General features: G+C 38.9%; 4 protein-coding genes across 5 annotated transcripts; 2 read left to right on the top strand and 2 right to left on the bottom strand.

Annotated features, from left to right (window-relative positions):
* The first annotated feature begins 54 nt into the window (after positions 1-54).
* LOC105268414 (uncharacterized) lies at positions 55-717 on the top strand. The gene is made up of 2 exons (XM_011307964.1): positions 55-145; positions 303-717. The coding sequence occupies exon 2, from the start codon at positions 303-305 to the stop codon at positions 594-596; it is 294 nt and encodes a 97-aa protein (XP_011306266.1). The 5' UTR covers positions 55-145; the 3' UTR covers positions 597-717.
* A 382-nt stretch (positions 718-1,099) lies between these two features.
* On the bottom strand, positions 1,100-5,416 carry dre4 (SPT16 homolog, facilitates chromatin remodeling subunit dre4). Of its 2 annotated transcripts, XM_011307955.1 has the most exons (4): positions 1,818-5,416; positions 1,679-1,744; positions 1,493-1,603; positions 1,100-1,419 (listed from the first exon to the last, which is right to left on the bottom strand). In XM_011307955.1, exons 1-4 carry the CDS (start codon positions 4,970-4,972, stop codon positions 1,413-1,415), a joined length of 3,339 nt encoding a protein of 1,112 aa, XP_011306257.1. In that variant the 5' UTR covers positions 4,973-5,416; the 3' UTR covers positions 1,100-1,412. The 2 variants fall into 2 exon arrangements, with proteins under 2 accessions (XP_011306257.1, XP_011306258.1); XM_011307956.1 differs by lacking the exon at positions 1,679-1,744.
* Positions 5,417-9,302: 3,886 nt separating this feature from the next.
* LOC105268476 (uncharacterized) lies at positions 9,303-14,133 on the top strand. Its single transcript, XM_011308068.1, has 9 exons — positions 9,303-9,380; positions 11,743-12,050; positions 12,127-12,367; positions 12,468-12,539; positions 12,619-12,819; positions 12,895-13,216; positions 13,309-13,462; positions 13,614-13,792; positions 13,878-14,133. The coding sequence occupies exons 1-9, from the start codon at positions 9,303-9,305 to the stop codon at positions 14,036-14,038; spliced, it is 1,716 nt and encodes a 571-aa protein (XP_011306370.1). The 3' UTR covers positions 14,039-14,133.
* Positions 14,134-19,344: 5,211 nt separating this feature from the next.
* On the bottom strand, positions 19,345-21,661 carry LOC105268410 (DNA primase small subunit). Its single transcript, XM_011307954.1, has 2 exons — positions 21,427-21,661; positions 19,345-21,327 (listed from the first exon to the last, which is right to left on the bottom strand). Exons 1-2 carry the CDS (start codon positions 21,557-21,559, stop codon positions 19,364-19,366), a joined length of 2,097 nt encoding a protein of 698 aa, XP_011306256.1. The 5' UTR covers positions 21,560-21,661; the 3' UTR covers positions 19,345-19,363.
* Positions 21,662-21,713: the final 52 nt, after the last annotated feature.

Raw genomic sequence — 21,713 nt, 5'->3', positions numbered from 1 at the left:
TGAAATTGGGGGAACTCGCGAGTAAGAGGATCTCCACGTGTCCACCTCTTAATTTCTCCCTCTCCTTGAGTATATATAAGACATCAGGTAACGTTGGATTATTTAGTCTTATTTTTCCGACGCAATAGACAGCATCATCACAGCCGTAAGTAATTTCATCATTCTTTCTAATTGAAATAAATGATTTTAAATGATCACTGGAGTTTTCTGAAGAAATTTCACATGAATTTTCATCGAAGAAATTGTTCCAGGACTTTTATTTTCACTCATATACTTTATTATTTTATTCTTTCCTTTTCCAGATGAAGACTTTGACTTTGGCAATTGCTACACTGCTGTTAGCCGCAGTATCTGCATTTCCCCAGCAAAAGGACGGACAGATCTTCAGCAGTGAAGCGATAAGACAGGCGCAGAACACTTACCTCATCCCCAAGGATGCCACAATTCAGAAAGTCCAAGAGGGAATTGAACTGGCGGCCTATGAGTCCATCCCCGGTGATCAGAGGATAAATCTCTTCGAGATTCTCGGAGATCACGTACCTCCAGAGGTTGTCAACAATCTCCAGGGGCAAATCGATCAGATTGGCCGCAATTAATTCACACAGATGATAATCAATTAATTAGTGACGACGATGAAGTGATTCATCTAGATGACGAATTGTCAATTGTCTCTTTTTGCCAATAGATCTATTTTTTAAATAAATATGATAATATGTTTTTATAATTGTCAGTTTTATTATTCACCAGCCTAGGGGTTTATGAGGCAACTGTCGAAACCGTTAATGCGCTCACTTTCACCGGTTTAAAATGGGGACGAGTATTTAATCATCAGTGATAAGTGAAAACACTGATGTGTTTTTTTGCACTCGAGTCGTTTATAAAATATATTATCCGGCCCTGGAGCACGATGAGTCGGAGAAAGTTTAACACTCGGTGACTTTCACTTCCTCCTCGGTTCATACGTAATTTTTAGTTCGTAATTGTGGGACTAAAAACAATGATCTCGGATCTTTGTCGATAGTATTCAATTCCCGGGGTTTTAAATATCAAAAATGGATTGAAAATGGAAAAAATATAGGCCAGAGGAATCGAACTGGAATTGGTTTGAAAAACTTATTCAATTTATTGATGATACAATTAAAGTAAAAGGTTCATGAGAATGAATTATTGTTTTTAATCGGCTTACAATAATTACTTGGTCACAAGTGACGGTAGAAAATGATGGCGAGGGTTTTCACTTTGTACAAGTAATTGAACAGAATAAATTATCCAACTGATCGATTGTTACGCGGTTGACAATTATTTTTTTTGGGGGTAGTCATTGATATTTGATTGAAATAAATGTATACACCTGATGAAGTCTAGAGTAAGAAAATTTTCCACGCCGCATTTATGTTTCCAGTACGTGTCGTTTATTTTCTGTAATGAATCAACAAAAGAGTAAATAGTAATTAGCCGATTGAAGTGATAAAATTTCATTAGGAAGAATTACCTGGATTTTTTGGAGCTTCTACGGTCTCCACTGTCATCTCTGGAGCGTTTTTTGCCTGAGGACGATGAGTGGGATGACCTATGCTTGTCGTGCCTATCACTTTTCTTCGGACTATTGGAAAGATAAAGTACAAGGTATTTAATAAAAAAAATGAACCACGAGAAATAATTGGAAGTGGCTAATCACCTGTGTTTGGACGACTTGGAAGGAGACACTTTTCTGTGTGAACCCCCACTCCTCGTGCGATCCGTTCTTTAATAATTATCGTAATCGACATCAATTGAACAATAATACGAATGAAAAGAGAAATTATTTGAGCAATCACCTGTGCTTGTCCCTGGAGGATGACGAGGACCCCTTGCCCTTGGAGCTGCCCGAGTGCCTGTGCTTGTCCTTGGACCTCGATGGCTCGGATTTCTTCTTGGGGAATTCATTTCTCCCGAAGGTACCATCACCCCTCTCCTTGTCCTCCTCAGCTGCTTCCCTCTCCAAATCACTCCAATCCTTTCCAGACTCCTCGCTACTCCCCAGCTCCTCCTCATCGCTCTCGGAATCCTCGGACGCCTCCGAGTACTCCGAGTCATCCTCACTCTCCTCCTCGCTCTCAATATCCGTGGGCTCGTACGCATCATCCTCCTCCTCCTCCTCATCGTCGACCTCCTCGTTCTCAGCATCAGTATCAGGATCCAAAAATGTCCAGCCACCACTCTCGAAGAAGCCCTCTGGATCCTCCGTGATTGTCTTCATAATCTTCGCCCAATTCAAAGATTGAACACCCTCAGAGTACCTGATATCACACGAGTTCAACCACTCCTTCACATGATCCAGCATGTGCATGGGAATGGCATTGACCATGGCCACCCTCTTCTGATAATCCTTAAACACAAATATCATATCAAAGTTCTTCAAATGAAACTGCACTCTCTCAAAATGCACAAGCTCAACATCCTCAAGAGTGATGACAAATGGTGGCCATTCTGTGAGATTCACAAGACAACCAGACGTTGGCTGTAGCAGAACAGTACTCCTGAATGGTGCACCAGGAAATCCTAAATCTCTGAAAGGCGTATCGAATTCAATCTCCTGCTTTGTCATGGACTCGACTTTTTCGCAGAATGACTTGAAAGCAGTCTTGAGCTTGTGCCTGAGCTCTCTCTCCGACTGCTCAGCAGCCAAATCGTCTCGATCATGCATATGCTGATGCTTTCCAAGATCAGTTGTGATTTCACCAACCTCTGTATAAAACTGAACATCGACGTGCTTCTTCTTGCCAAACATTATGGCGTGTTTAAGATGAAAATGAAGAAGAATTATCATCTCTCCATCACCAGGCTGAAAGAAGGCATTTTTAATATTATTGTAGAGAATATCGACTTTGTCACCACGAACAGAGGTGTAACGGAAGCCATTGGTGTGGGCTTCAAGGCCGCCAGTCATTCTCTTGGTCACGATATTTGGTCGTATGTAGAGATCCTTGAGCTTGGGATTACCCTTATTTTGTGACAACACCAGTGTGTCTTGCTTCACAAGATCCTCCTTCTCTCTCTCCTCAGCCTCTCTATTCTTAAACCTCTTCTGGACCTCCTTGATGAGCCTGAACGCTGTATTGAGGTTGGACGAGGGTGCGGACAATTCACCAGGTTCCTTAGTATTAGCTGAACGATAAGTTACTTCCTTGACGAAGGTGGCATCAGGCTGGGGATAAGTTCCTCCCTCATTTCTTCCCATGGTGGCCCCAGGATGGAAGAAATTTATCCTGAGATAGGTATAATCACCCTCAACGGACTGAGAAATGTTTTTGATAGTCGAGATATGGAACGGGACTGGAGTTCCAAAAATGGGGAGTATCACAGTCTCGTATTTCCTGTCGACGTAAAGTTTCAGTTCCTTCACCTCAGACTCCCGCGGCATGTGATTGAGACTCTTGTAGGATACCGTTGATTTTCGAATTTTCTCCTGCTCCTTCCCTCCAGACTGCTGGGCCAACCTGGCCTTGGCAATTTCATTGAGCTGCTGGGCAAGCTCCTTCTGGTGTTGCTTCCTCTTCTCCTCGGAGCTGTGCTCTGTTCTCAATTTTGATTCAATGACAGCACTTCGTTTTCCTCGACCGAGAATCTCGGGTTTTGGCTCGTTCTCCTTGCCACTCTCCTCTTCCTCCTCCTCGTCATCGTCTTTCACGTAAATTCCAATGTTCTTCATCTTCTTTTTGGATATTGTGAGGACTGTAGCTGGCGTACCATCATTGACAACAACAGTATCGCCTATGAAGAGGGCGTAGCTCTTGCCTTCCTTGTCAGTCGCTTCGGGATTTGTCAAATTTGAAAGACCAACGTTCACGTTGAAGACCATTCCCTTTTTAGCGATTACGTGAGTCTTGGGACCGATCAGGAGAGATGACTCCCTGAATTCTATTCCCATGGCGAAACCAAAATTCTTCGTCAAGTGGTCGATCATGTCTGGCTTCTCTGTCTTCACATATTTTATTCCAGTCTCGTAGACAGAACTAATTTTAGTTCCTGCTGTGAGTTTTTTCAGAATCTCCTCCTCCACGTTGAGGAGAAAATTGTAGTTGTCCTCGATGGATTTGGTGGGATTCACCAGGAGAGTTCTCACGATATTGGAGCAGTAGGACTTGTATCGAGCCCCCAGGGAGCAGATTATCACCCCGAAGTGGAGATTATTCTTGTCGGAGACAACAGAAAATTTCAGAGTATAATTCCCTCCACTCTGGATTATTGCTGGATAACAATTATCAACCTGAGATACATCGACACCTGTGACGTACTTCTTGTTGGTGAGAGCCTGATCAACACCTTCAGCTAGCTTCGAGTGCTTGACTTTCTTGTCCGAATCGATGATCTCCATTATCTGATCCTTCAGATATTTTGTGAAAACATCAACAGATACGAGACAAGCTTTTTTCACAGTGAGAATTTCAATCTCTTCCTTGGGCGCCATCACAAAAGCAGCTGCTGCACTAGCATCGACAGTATCAAAATTCTCCGGTTTGATAGCAGCCCTCCAGGCATCCATAAATCCCCCTGGATAATTCTCCTTGGAGAAGACCCCAAGAGTCTTACCCTTTTTACTCCCCCTGATAACATCAATCAATTTGGCAAAATTCGCTTTATCCTCGTCACTCTTGTCCCTGACGAAGAGCTTGACTGGTGGTACCCCAGTCTCCTCAGTCTTTCCACTCTCCACCTTTCTGAGAAATTCGATCTTCTTCTTGCTGGCTAGAAAATTAATCGAGTCCTCAGCCAGGATCATGATGGTGTCAGTGAGCTCGTAACTGAATAACCAGGTCTGTAGTGCCATCGATTTGCTGTAGACGATGTCCTCGTCAGTTCCCACTGCCGACACAAGACAGTCCATTTTACTGAAACTGTCATCACTACCGGCATCACCTTCCTTCCAAGCCGTGTACAGCCGTTTCATTCGCCTAAAGAATGTCTCCTTGTCCAAAACTACATTCGCCATAGCTGTTTCGAGGTTAGACCGCTCAATCCACTGATAATAAAACTCGACTGTAATTAATTTCAATTGATTCTGTATTCTCTGATGCGAGAAACCTTCCACCGATTTTTTATCAACTCAAATGTCCCTCGTTTACATTTTACTCGGGGTAATTGTACGGAATTTCAACGGAATAATCTCGAGACGCTTTAGATATACCACTGGAGGCAAAAGTCGGAAAAAGCCGTTTAGCCGTTATATAGCAATTTGCTGGGGCGAGATGGCGCCAATAATTATCTCAGGGAGAGCTAGGTTTAACTACGGAATTCAAAACTATACTAAAGTCAGCATAAGTTTTTACTTCTCTGGATACCCCCACTCCACGTAGTTACCACTTGTAACCATGTCCCCCACTTCTAAAATCAATGTTAAAACTTATGCTGACTTCAGTATACTAGCGGTGCTCCAGTCGGGGGAGTTCTACTTCAACTTCCACAACTGTACATGAGCACAACTGTCCATGGATAGTGACAAACCAGAGAGCACAACTGTACATGAATCGCGCTGTCCATTTCCACAACTGTCCATGACCAGAACTGTACATGGAAAGTTTTGTCGGTCAAACAGTGTCGGTAGAGTAGGAATTCCATTCGTTTTATCTGCGATCGATGTGTGTTGTTAGAGATTATCAACGCAGAGAGATGGCAGCATTTATTCTATCAAGAGAAAAATCCTCGCGAACCCAGTGTCTATCAACTCGTCAAACTGTCAATTTTGAATTTTATGAATCACAATAGCGATAGCTAATGGTTGCAAGAGAAACCTCAATACATTTTAGTACAATGATACAGATTAATAATAAATCATGAAACCTACAAATGTTTCGTCACCGTTAGATATTATGAATAATTAAAAATTGGAATGGAGACAAATCAATCAGCTTATTTTTTTTATCCCCGCCATTTAATAAAATTAATAAAACTTAAAAAGTAAACTATGATAAGGAAAGATTAAATGCAATGCATCGCGAGAACATGGCAATATTTTTGAAAAATTGAATTCCGTGATGATTGCACAGGTGAGAAGAAGAAGGAGTCACGCAGCGGCGTGGAGATAATTACCTCCACTTAGCTGCTACTGGCTGTATACATGGCAACGATAAGGAGATACAAATTCTTCAAAAATTAACTGCTTGTTCTGCAATCTGCCAGTGAAAACAGTATTCAGTCCAAATTACGGACCAGTTATGCACTTTAATCAAAATTATACTTTTTAATAATGTACCAATTTAATTTCCATACGTTACTGACTGACTCTGCGCTCACTCTAAGAGATTTTAACAATAATTGTAATTAAAATTCTGATTGACGCATTTTATATGGACTACTGATGCCCAATCTTTCACCTTTTTTTTACCTCTTTTTACCTTTACAAGACATGTAAAGGTAAAATTGTAAATTTTAAAAATAAAATAAAAAAATTGTGTTAGTCAAGAAAAAATTACAAATTTCAGTTAAAAAATATGAAAAATTTGTTTCAGAACATTGCACTTTCATTACTCTGAATTATCTAAGCTTTAGATTCTAAAGTATGCATAGCTCTTAATGAAGAGTCTCTCTTTTTGGAATCGCTACAACTCAGAATAAATGGTCTTCAATCAAGGAAAAGAAAAAAATGTAGTTTTTCTCTTCCCTTTGTGAATATCACCGTCTATCTAGAATTTTTTTCTCAGCTTCGCTTTGTGAGAAAAACAACGTTCCTTGAAAAATCCATATTTTCCTAACTGACTTGCCTTCCTGCACCACTGAGGTGTTTATTAGGGCGCGCGTACCACGGTACGGGCCAGAGCGTTGTAAAAAAACGGTCCCGGCGCCGAACTGTCTGCGTTCATTTATGCCAAGTGTGGTGTCTCTTTCACTCCATCCGATGGAGATTTTTTAAAATTGTCTTTAGAACATTTGAAGAAAATAAGTAATTCTTTTATTGGCTATCGATCTCGCTGAAAATAATTGGAGAGTTTCTATATGGATAATTTAGCCATATTTTTATTGCTGGGATGGGGGGGAAAGGGCCGTGGGTAAGTGATATTTGGCGGCAAAACAATTTTCATCTAGATCGACTCCCGACACTATAAAAATCATTTGACTTGTACCATTTAACCGTTTCACTACTTAGTCTTCTTCGGGGGATTTTTGTTGCGACACGAAGTGAAATATTCAATAATAATTACGTATCTTCTACGCAATACCGAACCGAAATGTAGTCTTAGGAATTTTCGCGAAACTAACGAATTTTTTTCGGAGCGTTTCCTTATTTTGTTCTTTTAATTGCCTGTGCAGAATGACGGGAGTGTCACTCAAATTTTCTAACTCGAATCATATAAAATCGGTAAGCGAATCAAAGTTGTATAATTCTTTCTGAATATTTGTATCCGTATGTTAAATTTTTTGGAAAAATGAAGTACGGCTGGACAAATTTTCGAATTGGAAATATTTTTAAAACTAGGGTAACCACAATAATCATTTTTATTCCCCATTCAGGTGTGAATATAGCCTCCTCAGGTATACAGGCGTAACGGCGCCACAGCGGGGGACATTCATAATTTACCTGTTGGAAGTCGATCCAATTCAGTAGCGGAGGCGTGTCATGAAGCACTGAACATTTTTTGGACCAGACGTAACGATGTGACAAGGGTAGAATATCGTACTCATTAAAATATTTGTTAACAAATATTTTCTACCCTCAAAAATATCCTCCCACCACAATTTATCTCATGGAATTTACGAAAAAGAATTATTTTGAATATGAGTCGTAAAACGCGAAAATTGTATGGATACGAATTTTTGGGAGTTATAGTCTTTTTTATGCCAATGTTCAGATTGATCAAGTTTCTTATTTCTGGTAGTCCTATAATGGCAAAGACATACACGGAGAGATATTCAAAACAAATTACGGAACATTTCACGTAATTCGCTAGCGAGAATCGTTTTCGGGGAATAAATCTGGAACAATCAGTTAAGTTTTGACTGCTGTCCCCGAAAAATTCAAAAAAGTTACCTAATTTTTCTGGAAGTTTTAAAATCAGACGAAATTTCAAGACTTATTATGCCCCAGAACAGAAAAATTATTGGATGTTGAAGAATTTTTACCGAACGTACAGGAAAATTAGGAAACATTTTGTAAAACCCCCCCCCCCCCCCCTCGCGGTGATTCGCAGCTAGCCGTGAGGCGTTAGATGGATGAGTAATTTTTACTGAACAAAGAGTAGAATTTATGTGATGATTGCCTCGCTTGCAGATTACGTGAAATTTTCGGTAATTTTTCTTGAATATTTCTCTCCGTGTACCAATTTACGCGACGTGCTCTATCTATTTCGTTGTCTCCTATAGAAAAATCCTGTTGAAAAATGACAGTTATGTTAGTTCCTTTAAAATTTGACTTCCGCTCGTTTCCTCTGGTTTTTTCAATCGAATAAAAAACAAATCAAGACAGCATTTTCCAGCTCAGCATTCTGTCTTCAAATTGTGACGTATTGGATACCAATTTATTTCCAATGACTTTAAGCTAATTACGGATTAATTTTTGATTTTTCGAAAAACTATTATTACCTCTATTACAGGGGCTACTACTTCTTTCTGGAAAAACGGGTTGATTCTAGCTTATCGCAAGGAAGAAAAATTACTTTCAAATCCTGAAAACTACACCTACCGTATTGGGAGCTTCTACAGGGAGAAAAATTTATAAGAAAAATTCTAAATCAGCCCTAGAAATGTGGCGCAAAGTACCGGATAGGCTGTTTGCCTATACCAATACCGGTACTAGAATTTTTATAAGTTGAGAATTTTTTTGGACTTTTCATGGATTTCTCACGGAATTATCAGCAATTTTATTAGAGGGAGCGCAAAATTTCATTCGAAAAGAACTGGAATTTTTCGTATTCGATAGGTTTTAATTTTTTCACCACCGGCACTCAATTTGGTCTTGGACATTTTTCTCAGTGCATAAGCAGGTACTAGTTCACACTGGATTTTTTTTGTTTTTAAAATATTTTCATCGAAGCAATGATTTGGCATTTTTTTAAATAAAAAATAATTTCATTAGAAAAAAACACGCACTAGCCCATGGTGCAAAAATGGCCTTCTCTTCGATATAAGCATGTCAAAATCCTTGTTTAACCAAATGCACAAATTCCCCACAATGATTATTTATTGAGAACATTCTGCGATTCCAGCCACCATTTTTGGACGCTATACGGAATTTTTCTATTTGAAATTTCTTGCCACTTCACATGGTGAAAAAAAATATCGTTGCTTGAGACAGCCTTATTTTTTGTAGTTAATTACCTTCCGGTACCATGGGGGAATTTATCAGTGTCTGCGAGCTACGGCACGCGCCGGGGTGCTGTAAAGGCACCGGCGCCGACCTGTCTACGGTAATTTATGGCATTGCGACTCTTTCGCACCATTCGATGGGGAGTTTGTTTGATTTTCTTTGGAACGCTGACAGAAGTGAAGAGAGTGAAAACATTTTTCATTCGCCATTGATTCTGGGGAAAATCATCGGAGAAATTCTCTGAAGAGGATTTGGCGCTAGGTTTTTATTGTTGAGAAGGTGAAAGGGGGTTAGGGGTTAATGAATTTTTTACGCCAAATTAATTTTTTGCTAGACTGACTCACGACACGAGAAAAATAATTTGACTTGAATTATTCAACTGTCTCATCATCAAGTTTTCTTAAGGAAAATTTCGATGCAGCAGGGAGCAAAATATTTAATGAAAATTGCGCATCTACTGAGGAATATCGCAGTATTACTCAATGTTTGAGAGCATGAAAAATTTCGCATATTTCGCATATTTCAGAGTTGCAATAGGTAAAACGCACTACAAAACAACACATGCTACCCCGAGTAGGGATACATCGGAATGGAAGTTCCTCATGGGCTGCCTGCTGAGGTCCACAGCTAAAACGCAATTGTGGACTGAGGTCCTTTTCTGACCAACATTATCAAGTCTTCAAATGGTTTACTTCGCGCTTTCGATAACCAGATAAGAATCTAATCAGTTTCGAGTCATGCTACCATCATCAGGGGATCTCTCCAATTTCCTGACTAGGACATTGAATATGAGATGTAAGAACAAAATTTTACAATGATGAGCTGCTGTTATGGTATATTTACTTGATATTTTGTTATCAAATCATCGAGGGATTTTTTTTTTAACTAACGAATCTGCCCGCTGCTATTTTGCTTCATGATTAATTGTTTTTTAAATAATGAATTAATTAGTTTTGTGTTTGATCGGACATCAAGTGAATTAAACGCTGCTAGGTCGAACTGTATTTATTTACAATAAAAAATAAGTCTCAACTCATCTAAACCCAACCAACTACTATCCTGCAGAATCTAAAAAAAACTCAAGAACAGAAAGTAAGTATGGATAAAAATCTTTCCTTTTTAACGCTACCCTTTCTGGCGTTCAGTAAATAAGTAGCAAACGGTGTCTATGACATGAACGGTGATACTGATTAAATTATAAATGATGAGTGAGGGTAAACCTTCAAATGGTGAAATTGCGATTTTTGTGATATCAATTTTTAAAAAACCACAACAAATTATTCAAAAAAATATTAATATATTTCAAATGAAATGTTTCGGGAGAACACGATACAAGACAAGACAAGATGCCGAGAGTCTGGTCTTCTCGGCGAGATAAGAGGAGAGTTCTTTCTCGTCAGGCGAAATGAAAATTTTCACCAAATGATGAGACAATACAAGAGAAGGACCAATTCTCGTCGTGTCTTGTAGTGATATCCGATTTTTCTTTTTTCTTTTCATATCTCTCGCTAAAAAATTATTTCACAGCAGTCAATTTCATGGAAATGAAATTCTACTAGCGTAGAACTTCCAGCATATTACCTGGGCTTTCTCTATACTGATAATTTTGCTAAAACTACTGTTAGTAAATGTCTAAGTTTTTTCCAGCCCATTTTTGCCGGCACTATTTATACCATTATCGATAGGAATTATTCACCATCGGAAACTTTATTTTACTATTATTTCGTACCGTGTATACATGAATACCCCTACCCCCCGCCCCCTTCCCCCCACCTGTGCCCACTCCTTCCACTGCTCAAGTGGTCAGTACTTGAGTGATTGCATTCTCGTGCAAACTATTGTTCAGTGCGCATTTTCCGTGTATACGCAAAAAGAAATCAATCGTGAAGTTATACTGTGCGGTAACCGCTGATCAACATCGTCCAAATGGTAAGTTCAATAATATTAATATTGAAATAACAAAAATTATTTTCTTCAATTCTTATGATCACCCGCACACTCAATGACATGTACAATGGCAATTATGGGAAAATTTCATTTCATACGGAAAACGTCGAGTATATCGTACCAGTTCTTCGAATAACTCTAATTTTCTATACGATTATTCACCAAGTTATCAATAAACATTCAGTTCCTTTTTTTTAAAAAAAAGATTGGAATCAAGCCATAATTTTCCCCGAGTTCAATGTTTACGTGTTAGTATCAGGCAATCCACTACTTCCAAACATAATTTTCCCCTAAAAATGGTTCGATATAACGCGTTGCATACTTAAAATTAGAGTATAATTGCGCCTTCTTTAGACCCTATTTTTGATTCACATAAGAATAAAGTTGTCATATAATTTTATAACAACGTCTTTCCACCGGTTTTTTTCGTATAGCAAATTTGGAGGGAATAAGCAATTTAAGATACTGAATATTAAATGAATATGAGTTAATTTCACTTTCAATTCAATCCTCAGGAGAGTTCCATCGTGAAAATTCAAGGTGATAAGGCCGGGAGTTGGGTGTATTTATACCAAAATCACCGTCTGTATTTCGATGCACAAGCATCGAAAACTAAAAACGTTTATCGTTGTGCACATCGGCGGAAAGGCTGCAAGTTTATCCTTTACGAACATCTGAATGGTTCCATTGGGGATAATGGAGAGGAGCATTTAGACTTAGAAGACTCAACAGCCATCGAAACCGATAATTATCGGAAAGCAGTTGATGAGACTGTGCGTGCAGGAGGCAGTCTAAAAGATATTACAAATACATTGACAGAAAGGTAATCTATGATGCATACAAATGTGAAGCTCCATCTTTAGAATTGATTCATAAGAACAATTTAATTCTACTTACAGGTTCTCCCATATCAAATCGAGGAAGACAATCGGCATGAAGGTGCGACGCACCGTACCACCTGTACCCATCCCGAGGGATTTAAAGGTCCTATCTTCATTGATAAGGAAATTAGAAAATGACCAAGTCATTTTGCAGGGCGAGGTTTCAACAGAAAAGGGGACGGCTCTCATCTTTGGTATTCACGACATGACCCAAAGAATCCATTCGAAATCGAAAATAACTGTCGATCGAGTAACAAACGTACGTATAGTCACCGAAAACTTGAAAATCATGTCTTGGGTGACATATTATTACAATAATTACATTGCTTTACTTCTGTAATCATAAATTATTTGTACAGGTTTTGCCTCATCGCGAAGGGACAGAAATTTTGACCATCAATTTAGTGCAGTCAAAGGGACTTTTGATCACGGTAAATATATAAATTATATTTTTGTTATTCTTCTATAATCTGCCAAAACCGATGACACCGTTTGTATGTAATTTTTCAGACGTATGCTTTGTTCGTCGTGTACCTGAGTGAATCTTCTCAATCACTATTTGAGGAAATCCTGAAATTCGTCGCTCAAAAGGAACCATCCCTGAAGTCAGTAGAAACCGTTTTCGTAGGTACCTGTCAACCACTCACAGATGCTGTTGCGATTATACTTCCTGATGCAGCTATCCAAATTTTATGGTCCGATTATGTCAAAGTAAGTGAATATATTCCATAAACTATTCAAAAATGTTGATACTATTATTAAATGATTGTTACGAATGTTTTATAGGATATTGGGGCTTTATGGCAAGAGTGTGGCTTGGGAGATTCCCCCAAGAAAATTTACCATCATTTGATGATCTTGGGGCTTTCCGGGGAAGATCGCATCAAAGCCGGCATGGAGTTCGTTGATGAAGAAATCCGGGCACACATAACGGATTTTCCTCAGCTAGGAAGCTTTTTCTATCTTTTCAAGACTCGCTGGGACAACAATTTAAAGCTCTTAGGAGCTCCCTTGGAGGCTCTCCAGGTTCATCGCAGGACGGAGGCCGTTGGAAGATATCTTTCTGTTCAATTCGGGTACAACAAGAAGAGTGTCGAAAAATTAACACGTAAGTATTCACCAAACTATAATATGACTGAAAGATCATTAAGCAATTAGTCACCAATATATTAATTATTCATTTCGTTATCCGTTTCGTAGGTGTCCTCTATGAAACGTTGAAAAGCGAAAATGACCTGATGAAGTCATTTCAGAGTGGCGAAAAACGCCTCATAAAGGACAAAACAAATTCCTTCGTTCTGTCCCGAGATGTCACCCATTTCATGACGGTCAATCAGCAGTGCACCAGAAAAAGGTAATATTAGAATAAAAATTCATTTTTTGCGGTAATATGAAAATGTTCCACTTTTCATTACCGTCACTATCAATCCTATAACATAGGTGAAATATCATCGAATGAAGAGGCTTTTTTCACATTTAAAAAAATATTCAATGATTGATTTCAGAATTAGTTTGGCGAGTTTCTTCGCCACATGCTTAACGCCGCCATTGCTGTCAAAATTGCATGGACTGCTGAGAGGCCCTGAAAATCGCACATCAGCAACCCCGCTTCTAACATCAGACAGTAATAATGGTGAAGTGCAAGCTGTAAATTCTGGGTTTTTCAAGAGGAAGCATGCTGCAAGTGAGTAACTTTTGTTCATCTTAGAGTGAATTTGTTTCCGAAAAAATATCAAATATCATTGATAATTTTTAATATCTTTTTTCAGAAATAGTAGACATCAGTGCATTGCCTTCAATGAGTGGCTCAAAGAAGCAACACACTGGTGGACCACGTCCGGAGTCTCCAGAGCCGTTAGGACATGCTTCAGATGATGAACAATCGCTTTGGGAATTCGACGGATACACGTTTACTATTAAGCAATCTTAAACTCATAAAACTAATCGTGTCAATTCACTACTGACTAGTTTATATGTCGAGCTTGATGTTTGTTATATTCATTTTAATTATTCTATATTAACTATCATAACTATTGCGTTAAAATTATAGACTGAAAAGAAACCCGTGAAACACCAACGTATCTTAACAACATTTTATTTTTGTTATTTATATGCTGAGCATAAAGATCATGTTTGTAGTCTAGTGATATTACTTGAATAAATTTTATTTTTTAATGTTCATCATTGAAATTGACTGATTTCTACCACCAAGATCTCCACAATAACGAAAAAAATCCTAAATAATTTTTTGAATTTATGATTATTGCCAAAAAACTGTCACCTTGATCTTCGGACTGGGGCAAAAAGATATTAGGACAATTTTTTTAAGCAACCATTTAATTGATTCGAACGATTTATCGGAGTTGCTGAAAAAAAAACAATTTTCTAAACAATTAAAATCAACTTTTTTTGGCGGCGAAAGATAGGGTCTAATGAGATCTATATTCGAAAAAGAAGATGCAACTAGGGAGAGATAAATGTAGGCAATCAAAGAAAATCACTGGAAAAATATCACATATTTCTTCAGTCTTCTACTCAAAAACATAAAACTAAAAAAAACCATCAATTGTCTTTATGATAAATATGTTGAACATAACCAGAAAAATTTTAGATTAAATTTTGAAACCGCGGTAATAGCTCGTACTACGTGTGTAGACAAATTCCCAGAAAGTCTCAGAAAGTTTTGAACACTCATAGGCCCATTAACGAGCAAATCGCAAGTACGTTGCCCCTTCCATTAGTATTTTCTCACCAATGCCCTCACGCCGCCAATATCTTCCCTTGTCTTCTCGGCCACACCCCTCCCCCTACCCTTTCCTTCCCTCACAGCCCACGAAGTTCGTTATATCATAAGCAGGTATAAATGCATCGGATAGCATTCGAGAGGACAGACTTCACAGGACAAGTGAAATATAGTGCATTGACGACTTTCTATGCTTCATTATTAAAAGAAAAAGGGTTTATTGTTTCCGTTCGAGGTTGTGATAGAAATACTGTGTGCGTATTTCACTTAAAATTCTTTACAACATGGTATGTATCGAATTCATTTTTCATTACGTAGTTCGATATTCTCAGGATGAAGAATATTGTTTGATACTGGGTCGAAATATATTATCTTAATTTTTTTCCTCAATGATTGTTATAATAGGACGAGAAAAATCTTCTCATGATTGAAAGTAGCCATGGTGGCCGGCGCTATTATTACGCAGAGTATACATTTCACCAAGTACGTCAAGGACTCACCAAAAACTATTATCGGTGTACGCATTACCAAAAACCGGAGAAATGTCCCGTGAGACTTACAAGTCTGTGGAATGGAACGGTGAAAACAAATGGAAAAAATCACAATCATGATTACCATACAGTAAAGAACCGGCAAAGGCTGCTATGATGAAAGATATCCGTACCGAGGCTCGTGAAACAGAAGCTGAACCTATGGAGATCTTGCGCAGTGTATCTCGAGAGTAAGTCCAAAATTAATGAATCTCAAAATGAAGAAAAAATTTTTTTTGCATTTCCCATGCACGATTTTATGGTTGGTTTTATCTGGATTCTTGGGTCATTATAGATATCCTAAAGACATAGCATCTGAATTCTCCGGACCAGCTATCAACAGTTACGTATATCGCGTACGAATGGCGATGGGACACCCAAAAGTACCTAAATCTTTGGAAGAATTGGGGAATTTTCTTGATGAGAATGCAGTTATGAAGACCATGGTCGGAGATAATTATGTCGGAGCTGTGCAGCCCACGGATAACGGAACAGGCTATGCATTACTTTTTGCTAATCCAGACATGTTGACGGAGTTAAACTTAGCGACCATTATCGAAGTTGATGGAACAATGAAGGTGGGTGCCGATTAATTGTGATTTACTCTTAATATTATACTACACTGAGAGAAATATTCAATAAAAATTACGTGTATTTTCCGTAATTCTGGAGCGAAATGTGGTTGTCGGAAATTTTACGGAACTGTCACGTAATTTTTATCTAAAGTCACGGAATTGTTCCGCGGTGTTCCGTAATTTTTATCTGAATTATCAGTGAAAAATAACGATACCGTCAATTAAACTTCTCGAATCAACTTCGTAATCGGTAAGTGAACTGAAAGTTCCGTAATTTTTACTAAATATTTCTCTCCGTGTAGATTTTCATTTCTACGAATTTCAATTAAAGTTTTATTGATATTTTGATAGGCTGGAAGTAAGACGTAATTTATATGTTGTAGGCTGTTCCAACAAAACCCGAAGCAACACAAATGTGGATTGTAAGCTTCAGGAAACATAATCAGGTACGTTTTAGTATTTTTTTTAGTTCTGGAATAGTGAATTACTTAAATTTGCCATAACACTTTTTTCAGTCTTTTGCTGCAGTCCATGCCTACTGCCGAGGTGCAAGGGGAGAACTTTATGAAGCAATCTTTAAACGTCTCATTTCATTAGCCCCTGGCCTGCTCAATGTTGAACTGATCATCTCTGATTTTGAGGGCGCAGTGCACAAAGCATGCCGCAAAGTTTTCCCACGGGCAAGACTGCAAGGATGTTGGTTTCATTTCATCAAGGTAATTTGATCTCTTCATAAAAAAAAGATTAATTTTTTTACCATCCTGTGTATCATGTGACTTTCGTTTTCAGGCAACATCTGAATACTGGAAAGTCAAGTGCCAATTGAACCAGCTTGGAGCTCCCCGACAAGCAAAGTACTTGACACGTTCGCTGGCCTTACTTCCCCCTCAACAGATTGCGTTGGGTGTGGATGCTATTGAAGAAATCGTCAACTCATTCACAGATGATTTCCCCGAGTTGAAAAGGTACATCAAGTACTTGAGGACACAATGGCAACCGAAGGCTGAATTGTTATCAGTGTACGATTCTGGCATTCGTACGAACAACGATTCTGAGGCTTATAATCGCCATTACACCCCTCGAGTCGGTGGTTCCAAAGTCAAGGTGTTCCCTCTTATTCGTACGTATTTTGCTTTCCCTCTCAACTTTCTATGCATTGAATCTCCAATAATTTCTTATCATTCCGTCAATTATAGGCAATCTGCAATTGATCATTGATGATGAATCGACCAAAATGAGCAGACTAAACAAGGGTAAACCCATCTCTAAAACCAAGAAAACAGCAGAGTATTACAATAAAGATATGCTCATTATGGAGGCCCAGAGCACTTTACAGTCTAGAACACAACACCTGGAAACTTCTGAAAGGTAAATTTTTGAAATGTTTCTCTATTAAAGCGTTTCTCTATTAAAGATGGAGAAAGAGTACAAAACGTCAATTAATTAAAAACATAATGACACATAATATACAAGTCTTATTTTATCGGTATGTTCAATTATGTAGAGATCTCATCAGACAGGAGGTATATTGTTTCCTGAAGAAATGCCTTACTCCGAAGATTCAGGACAGGATTAATGAGGAGGAAACTAAACAGTTTACACGAAATGATGGAAATCAAACTAACCAAAATAGAGATAATTCGGGAGAATTCCTGTCCTTAGATCCGAACGATGATGCGGAATATGGAGGTAAAATAATAGTATATTGTCCCTCTAGGAAGTAAAGTATTATCGGACTCATGTGATTATAACCCGACCGCAAGGCGAGTTATAAACTCACATTTCGTCAGAAAATATTTTATTTCTGTTGATTGAATAAGCATTGTAGGCATATATGGCATTAATCATATTCTTTCCTTCCATTGATACATTTTTTATTTATGTATTTATTAGTTAAGCCGAAACGTAAACGTCTACCAAGATTGAGAGAGCATTCATTTGATCTGCCAAAACAACCATCTGTATCCACAATGACAGCCCAAGAATGTGAAGACTCTGCAACAGCAATCACTGCCGGAGGAGCGAGTCTAAATAGTGGAACAATTTTCGAAAAAGGTTTGAAATTCATCCATATTTATATCACTTCTTTATCTGTGCTTCAATAATCCTTCAATTCTTATTATTTCAGATGATGAACACATCGATCATGATTGGGTTGTTTTGACCTATCTTTTCGAGGAAGGACACGGGCAACATTGCCCTTACACATTGTAATTCTACAGTAAAAATACTATGTTCAACCCAAATTATATTTATGTCTATGTATTATATTAAATAAAACTACTGAAATATATCGATATATGCCCCTAGCCGAGATCAACTTTCCTTAATTATTGAATCACTTAAGTCCTCGAATCGCAAATCAAAAATTAACTTGTAATTAGCTGAAAATCATTGAAAATAAATTAATATCCAATACATCACAAGCAGCTAATTTTTGAAGAATTTTTATCTCCTTACGGTTGCCATGTATACAGCCAGTAGCAGGCTAAGTGGAGGTATTTATCCCCACGCCGCTGCGTGACTCCTCCTTCTTTTCACCTGTGCAATTGTCGCGGAATTGAATTTTTTAGAAATATTGCCATGTTCTCGCGATGCATTGCATTTAATCTTTCCTTATCATAGTTTACTTTTTAATTTTTATTAATTTTATTAAATGGCGGGGATAAAAAAAATACGCTGATTAATTTGTCTCCATTCCAATTTTCAATTATTCATAATATCTAACGGTGACGAAACATTTGTAGGTTTCATGATTTATTATTAATCTGTATCATTGTACTAAAATGTATTGAGGTTTCTCTTGCAACCATTAGCTATCGCTATTGTGATTCATAAAATTCAAAATTGACAGTTTGACGAGTTGATAGACACTGGGTTCGCGAGGATTTTTCTCTTGATAGAATAAATGCTGCCATCTCTCTGCGTTGATAGTCTCTAACAACACACATCGATCGCAGATAAACCGAATGGAATTCCTACTCTACCGACACTGTTTGACCGACAAAACTTTCCATGTACAGTTCTGGTCATGGACAGTTGTGGAAATGGACAGCGCGATTCATGTACAGTTGTGCTCTCTGGTTTGTCACTATCCATGGACAGTTGTGCTCATGTACAGTTGTGGAAGTTGAAGTAGAACTCCCCCCTCCAGTCGGAACCAGAGGATTGACTAAAGTAGAAGGCTCAGTTCTGGGGGTTTCAGTGACTCCAGCGGCATCGTAATACTGCACCCCAAGAGAGGGAGGGCGCACTACGCAATGCTGGGGTGTCCATCAAGTCGACGGCGTGAATGTGAAAATGGGTGAAAAATTCTATATTTTCAAAAAAGTATCAGGGGAGAAAATCAAGGGGAAAATTATGAAAGTATTCACTGCAATTTGTGGCGATTTTATTGGTGCCATTATTTAAATTTGGGGTGTCGGTATTTCCTTGGGTCTGACTACTGTTGATTTTCCTAAGGTTAGTTTTTGAATTCCGCGGAGTCGAATTATTTTGTCAGCACTCCATTTTCTGCTCACTGACTCATCCTTTTCAGTCTTGAATTTTTTGGAAATTTCTGCAAATCCAGTTATTTCGCTAGAGCTCCGTTTCTTGGTAACTGGAGACATTCGTGTGGGAGGAGATGTGGGAATTTCCTGGGGACTGGGTGTAGTCAATTTTGAGTGAGATTTATTTTTAGGATTCTCCAGATTTTTGGAAATTTTTTGCAGTTTTATCATTTTGTCAGTTGCCCGTGTGCTAGAACTTGCAGAGACTGGTGGAGGCTTTGGGATGGCCAAGGCCTTCCGAGAAATTTCCCGAAGTCGAATTATTTTTTCAGTGGCTAACTTGCTGGAACTAGGAGATGCCACTGGTGGAGCTTCTGAGATGACCGAGGCCTTGTGAGAAATTTCCTCAGGTGGAGTTATTTTTTCAGTGTTCAACTTGCTGGCATTAGGAGATGCCACGGGTGGAGCTTCTGAGATGACCGAGTATTTTATCGAGGGTATCATCGAAGGAGTTGTCGTTGGAGTTTTGATACAGTTAACACTCCTATATTTTGGATGAATTTTCGACGGAGGGAACATAGTCGTCAATTTTGGAATGAATTTCATACGGAGGGCTCGTAATTCAAGCACAGCGTGTTCAGCTGAATTTTTAGGTACCCCGGGCGTCCTGACATCCTCCTCGGGAGGAGTCCTCGTAGAAGGCCGACCAACCAGGCACAGACTTCCCCGCGTTTTATTCGTAATACTGAGAGCCTGCGTCCGCTCGGAATTGACGGTAGAATTCTCTTGATCCTCTATTTTTTCTGCCTTCTGCCTCTTCCTGGCGACCACCATCTCCTTGACAAAGAGTTCAAACACCTCGATGGCATTCTGATAAAATAAAACCATCATGTTGTCCTCTGGAGTCCTGTCAGATAATTGCACAGTCAATGAATGGACAGTTGGAACCTTCGCCAGGTCGAAGTGCCAGACTTTCTTGGGATCAAATGCAATACCAATTTTCTCAGTCTTTGCATGGACCGAGAATGGCGCACCCAGGAGATGATTTATCTGCATTGATACTCCACCATCAATCTTGGGATAACAAGTGTACAGCATAAACATTTCGACAAGAAAGCATTTTTCCTTAGCTTTGGTGTTGAGATATTGGATAAAAGCGACAAAGACCTTCCACTTTTGGAGGGGAGTTGTACAAGACTTGAAGATGATCTCAACAGCTGTCCTGATGGCGCCAGGAAGTAGCTTCATGAATATGTCAATGTGAGTTGTGAGAAGGCCCTGTTTCTCGACAATATCCACGAAGTGGGGTTTGATAATATTCAGAGCTCGTTTAATGGGGTGTGGGAGATCCGTTGAAAAATTGACATTGAACCAATCTTTGGGGCTCTTGACCTTTTGTATGGCATTGAGGATCTTAAGCCGTTGGTTGGAGCTCGATGAGCGAACAGATTCATCGCACACCCACGCATGGATACCACGTCTACCAGAGAACGTCCAGAGAATGTGCTTGAGTTGGAGATCCTCCCTCAGTGTCCTCTCCATTATTTCACAAGCTATCGCCATGAATTTCCAGCATTCTTGACATATCTGGGGCCCCTGGCAACAGCTCCTCACGTCATCGTACACATCTATATCGATGTCAAAGACCAGTTCATGCTTTACGGCTCTCTTTTCATCGCGATTTCGGAAGTTTGCAGCAGCTGTTTTCCGAGTGTCAGTACGTGTTCGTGGAATCTTGTAGACTGGTCCCAAATCAATTTTAATTGGGCTTAAGATCTTCAGTGCATTCATTAAATCACTTGGGTGTTTGATAAATTGAAAGCGATACCATTTGCCCCAGGCGTTGATGAAAGTGAACTCTCGGTTCGCTAGTTCTTTGCCTGCAATGATTTTACGTCAATATCTCTAGTTTTTTCAATAATTTTTGGAGAATTATCAATTAATTTTCAAACAATTGTCAAAAACAGTACTGCACTTACCACGTAACCCGTATGCCAGCCAGGCTAATGTTGTAGTGATAGGAAACTTATTTTGATAATATATTTGACAGTCATGGACCACTTTAGATACTGCTGGCCACTCATTTGGGTTCTCCTCGCCGCCATCTTCCATCGTAAAATTAATAGTAAATTTATTTTAAAAGGTTATCATTTTTCTTCAATGAAAAGGAAATAATTGGCGGGAAGCACTGTAAACATTGACCAGCAGTTATGATTTTTTCGACCGAAAATCGATCTTTTGAGTATCGATTATTTCAGCCTCGATA

The sequence above is a fragment of the Fopius arisanus genome, unplaced genomic scaffold (assembly GCF_000806365.1).
Source record: "Fopius arisanus strain USDA-PBARC FA_bdor unplaced genomic scaffold, ASM80636v1 scaffold00057, whole genome shotgun sequence".
In the NCBI taxonomy this organism is placed as follows: domain Eukaryota; kingdom Metazoa; phylum Arthropoda; class Insecta; order Hymenoptera; family Braconidae; genus Fopius; species Fopius arisanus.
This window is presented reverse-complemented; position numbering and strand designations above follow the sequence as displayed.